Consider the following 5,751-nt stretch of genomic DNA (forward strand, 5'->3'; position numbering starts at 1 on the left):
AGAGCAGTCTTTGGGAATCTGTAACCAGTAAACCCCCATGCAGTGCTGTGTCAGTGTCATCTCAAGTCTTACACTCAGAACACACTCACACACCACTGCATGTCTCTGTCAGATACACATTATTATACTCTTAGAGTCATCTTTGAGCAAATTATGTTGTGTATTTATTATTTATGAATTGGCTTTTTTTATTTTTATATATCATTTACTTGTGTAATTGGCATGATACATTTTTACCTGACAAATAAAATGTTATAATTGATTTATTCTGTATGACTCTCAAATAATTTTTTCTAGTATAGATTAATGTGGAGTCTGGTGTTTCCGCAAATCAAACCGAAGGCTCTAATGAATGGAGCACCTCATTAAGGAGACCTTCTGATTTCTGACTATCACTGACTTAGGAAGTTGCAGTTCGTGACTATAAAAAAATGACAATTTTTGTTATGAGTCAGCAGAGAGCGACCACTTAAAGGTAAAATAGTTCAATCCTCTAATTCAGAACTGGCTAGTTTGTGTCCGTGAGCTCGCGATGTTTGGCCGACGTGCAGTCTCAAAGAAATACCCTTAATGAATGAATAATTGAAAGTATGGGATATCCAGAATAATCAAAGATCTAAGTTAAATCATAACCAATATTTATGATTATTTTCTAATAAGAAACACAATCTAAATTCATATTCAGAGTCATATTGAAACTAAATTCTAATAAATTAAGTGAATTTCACTGAAGCGCTGAAAAAGACACACACGCATTATCCCTTCGCCCACACCGTTGGATTGCGTCGTTGGGCCGACATCATTGTTCTGGTAAACTGTGTTAAAATCATCTGCATAAGTGAGCTTATTCATTACCAGAACGAATCAAGAATATATTTTGTAATGTGACAATTTTTGTGTATCCAGTGACACCAAAAGTAGTTTGAGATGACAAACTATTTGCTGATGAAACTTAAATCTATGACTTCACACATTTAATAATTAAGACATTTAAGATTATTTAAAACAAAAAGTCAATAATGATGTAATAAAACTTTATTGATCCATTTTGATCTCTTTCTTTATCCATTCAACAAGAGTCTTTTTGCAAGAGCTCATAAAGAGATGACACATATGGAGAGGAGTATATATAAAAAGTGTTTAGGCATTAAGTAGAAGGTAATACAGAACTCAGCAGTTTACATGTACAGTATTTAGGCTGAACATCATCATCCCAGGTTACCAGCATCATAAGACAGAAAACAAACGCACTTGTGCGTGTCACACTCTGTAGACCATTAAGAAATGGCAGGTGTAGCAGAGGATGTCACACTTGGTGGTGGGTCTATTTTCTCCAGTCGTGTCTTTACACTTTCGTACTCCTTTTGCCACTCCTCCTTGGAGAGAGAGGAAGGGCAAACCTCCAGAAACCTGTAGGCATCTTTGGTTTGGAGCTTAAAGATGACAGATGCTTTTTTACAGCCTTCAGCAAAACTGTTCCAAGCCTGTGGAATTAAAACATTTACAAGTCACATTAGACTTTTAAATGAATCCTTAGTAATGGCTGGACAAAATGAGGGAACCCTTAAGCCACATGTGTCAAACTCAAGGCCCGCAGGCCTATTCCGGCCCGCCACATTATTTTATATGGCCCGCAAGATCATATGGGTGTCTTAAAATTAGGGATGCAACGAAATTTAGGCTGCTGAAAATATTCGGTTTTTGGCCGAAAGATACTATAAAGCCGCCGCGCCCCTCTATGTTCGGCGATGGTTTGACTCTGGCTCAGCGTGTTTTATGACTTTGCGTGCGAGTCCGCTTCCGAAGATGCATAACTTCGAAGCGCGTTCCACTGTGTGTGTGCTCTGTGCTCTCCGCTCCGTGTTCACAGCGCGTTCTGCTCAATGTTCCGCAAGCAACCTCCATGTGTGTGTGTGTGTGTGTGTGTTTGTGTTGCGAGCTCTGCTCACGCTCACCGGAAAGGCAAAGTCCGCAAAAAAAAAAACGTGCCGACATGAAATTTCTCTGCACTTGTTTCATTTTGCAATAGCACTACTGTGCTGTAACATGGTGTCTATAGCCGTGCTGGGCAACACTGGTAAAATTACACAAATCACGATCCTCTCGTTCACTGGTCCTCTCCCTGCTCTGCTCATGCTCTGATAAAAATAGCTTTGTAGGACTATACTTTATTTTGACAACTGGTCAAAAAAATTAATCTGTTAAATCTGATTCTGCTGCATAGAACTGATTGAAGAATAATATTGATATTTTATATTATTTTAATATAGGTACCAGTATTAGCCTTTTAACCATTTGTATCACTCCGCTTGTCTGTGTTTGCTTTGCGCCACTTGCATCATTAAGTGACTGTCAGTAAGTGACAAGTGACTGTCTTTATGAGTGAACAATTGAACTTTAAACTGATTAGTGCCAAAAACATTGATTAACTCAGGAAAGAAACAAGTTGGTGAAACCAGTCTTTAATGCTAATATAAATTGCTCATTTGCCCCGGACACAAAAAGATTGCACTGGTTTTTGATTGAAATGTAACATCTATGCAAAATAATCCTTGAAAGATTTCTCATTTAAGGTTTGGAATATGTGATTGTGTATTGTCAACAATAAGCAGAAACATTCTGCATTTCCATTTTCTAGTGTGGATCATTCATTGCAACATTTATCCTCATTCTCATTTTTTAGAATCTGTTATCTTGACAAATAATGTATGCTACTGCCCACTGACATGCTTTTAAAGCTATTGTAATCCAAATTTTTTGGCCTTTAAACACCTTAAAATGCACATATGTAGGTCCGAGAAATCCAAATTTTATCGGGGGAGCATGGCCCCGAACCCCCCTAACTACCTCACATTTGAATATGCATGACCGTGTGGTAATGTGTGCTGGTGTGGCTACAGTGCCAAGGCTGAATTCTTGAGCCAGTTTGCCCCTGCATATATACAATATACATTATTCTCTGTATCAGATCATTATTACCCAGCCCCTGATGTTTCGGGCTCATCCCCTGATGTTTTTAAAACTTAGAAACACCCCTGCAAATGCATATACAATATTTGTAACTTAAATAAGTAATAATCAAATAAAGAGACAATATATTAACGTTTTAAAAGTCTTACAGTTACAACCGGCCCATTACTTTTACCTCTTCAGCTGTTTTGATTGATGCTATAAATTCATCTTTTAGTTCGGCACGGTCTTCAATAAGATCTTCTCCAACAAAGGTCTTCTGTTCCAGGTTGTCCAGCATTTGAGCAAAACTCTCCCAGAAGTTTTTGAGCTGAATCAGAATTGCCTGAATTTTTGTCAAGCCACTCTGAACATCCTTTAGATGGATGGGGTCGGGTATGGAATCTGCAGAGGGGAAATAAAGGTTTCAACAAGCCACACGTTTGCTCCCTGTCTTAAACTAGACTTGAATCTTGACACAGTCTTAAGCATGACTTGTCATATTGGTATACTATAAACATGAAAGAAACAGACTCACTCTGTTCAAAACTGGCTTCGGCAACCTTCATCTGCCCATCAATGATCTTTAGTTGGACCTGCCACTGCTTCTGCTTCAGAGCAGTCTTTTCAGCGATGAGGCAATTCAGTTCAGCTTCAAGAGCCTTCATACGTGCAACATTTTGAGGATCATGCAAAGCATCATAAATGCTTTTAACAATTAGCCCAATGAATGGAACGATTGCAGCGAAGATGCCGAGGCCTCTACTTGTTTGGGTTATGGATCTGGCAAATTCTTGAATCTCTTGGATTTTGCTGTTTATCTTTTTCTCAGTTTCATCGAGCTCTTGTGTGGTTTTTTGGAGTTCAGATTTCAGATCATTCAGGGTTTTTTCAGTTTGCTTCAACTCATGGTCTTGTTCAGTAATCTTTTTATCTGTATCTATTTTTTCCTTGACAACATCACTGGTGGACGATGCTACATCTTTGTTGTGTAAATTATACCTATACAATGTTGAAGAAATGTTGCATTGAAATTAGCATTTTATAACAATGGGCTGGGGTAACTAGCTTAAAAGTTTAGCTTAAAACATGTTCATTCTTCTGCCTGATTTTAGCAGATGCATGTAGAAGAACAATTCAACTGCTCAAGGTATTTTTGAAATATGTTTTCATGAGGAAAATGTTCTTACTTTTCCACCATCCTGTCCACATCAGTGATAATGTCTTTGATCCAGACTCGTGCTTTCCCTAGGAATTTGACTGCCAAAACTGCCTTATTTTTCTCCACAGCTTCCAACAACATGGGAAACAGCGACTGAACCAGGTTCTCACTGGTCAAAATACACTGTGAGAAGAAAGAAACATAAGATCAAGTATCTTAGACTTAAAAACAAAACAATCTGCTCAAAATGCTTCTGCATTAACTGTTGTTATTATAATTTAAGTTCAAAGTTGAAAGTTATAAAAATCTAAGATATGCATTTAAACTTTATAAGAAGCATATCAAACCAAGTTGATGTGTACAAACTCTTAGGTTATAGAAGATTTTACCTAAAATCTAAAACCTAAAAAAAAATTTTCACATTATGATATTATGACACATTATGTATTTATTAACTAACTTAGCTAAATTTAATCTCTAGCTAACAGACAGACTATATGACATTCTATTTACTACAAACCCCTTATGTTTGGTGAATTGACACAAATTTCACAGAGATGAAAATACTGAAGTCAAGAGAAAGTCTGAAACAGTACTTTCAACATAGTTGCATCAGAGGATCCAAACAGAAGCTGAGTTTCCACAGCGCGACTCCTGATGATTCTCTCCAGGTTGGGGAAGTTGGCCAGGCTCAGGTAAGAGAGATGGTAGAGAAGCGCTGTCTTTTCGGCAGAAGGGAGAAGGTCTTGGACAAAGGTTGGGCTCCACTGGGACACAGCCACTGGTGAAAAAACATTGCACATTTTAAAGGCTGAAAAGATCACATTGATGGCTGGTATTATTTTCTGTTTGATAAAATAAAATGATACTTGCTTTTGTTATCAGCCATCCTTAGTAGGTTTACACAAAAATGTGTGTAATGAGTTCTTATACAATGTACTGGAAGCAAAACAGTTTGGTTTGGTTTGGTTTGGTTTAAAACATGTCTGGGAAAATACAAAATGGAAATGGAAGGATATCTGAAAATTATTTAAAAAAAGTTAAGTGAAACTGACTTACCTTTGTTTTAGTAAGTGAAATGGAGAACAAAGTATCTGGTGCATTTATACTAAAGGTATGACCACCCTGCCTCCGCCCTCAGAGAGAATGACCTCAAAAGAAACATGAGATTATTGAATGTGGTTAAGGTTGTGATAAATGGAATTCTGTGGAATTGAACTTCCCACCAAGGGGATCTTTTTCAAAAATACAGGTGACACTTCACATGTGTTGAAACTTTAATCCACACATGACTTATGCATTACTTCATGCATTACTATCTCATGAATCATCAGGAACTAAGTACAAAGTTTTTCATTCATGACTTCATGGATGAACAACACCTTAATTAAAACATTAAGTAAGATGAGTACATGATCATCAATCATGATGTTTTCTTTGTTCACAAAAAAAAGTAGGTCTTTACTAGGTTATGGTACATGAATCATCAGCAATTCATGCATGAAAAAAGCATTAATTCATGCATGTAAGACTACTTAAATTATTAAAGGAATATACAAAAATCGTCTTGGTTACGTATGTAACCCTCGTTCCCTGAGTAGGGAACGGAGACGTCACGTTAGTGACTGACGAAATGAGGG

The 5,751-nt window shown here is 37.2% G+C and overlaps 1 protein-coding gene across 1 annotated transcript; it reads right to left on the reverse strand.

Moving 5' to 3' along the window:
- Positions 1-1,139: 1,139 nt before the first annotated feature.
- LOC309496958 (uncharacterized protein) lies at positions 1,140-5,046 on the reverse strand. The gene is made up of 6 exons (XM_082167154.1): positions 4,985-5,046; positions 4,708-4,892; positions 4,140-4,294; positions 3,488-3,951; positions 3,146-3,354; positions 1,140-1,484 (listed from the first exon to the last, which is right to left on the reverse strand). Exons 1-6 carry the CDS (start codon positions 4,998-5,000, stop codon positions 1,278-1,280), a joined length of 1,236 nt encoding a protein of 411 aa, XP_082023280.1. The 5' UTR covers positions 5,001-5,046; the 3' UTR covers positions 1,140-1,277.
- Positions 5,047-5,751: the final 705 nt, after the last annotated feature.

The sequence above is a fragment of the Leuciscus leuciscus genome (genome assembly GCF_965113295.1).
Source record: "Leuciscus leuciscus genome assembly, chromosome: 4".
Taxonomy (NCBI): Eukaryota; Metazoa; Chordata; class Actinopteri; order Cypriniformes; family Leuciscidae; genus Leuciscus; species Leuciscus leuciscus.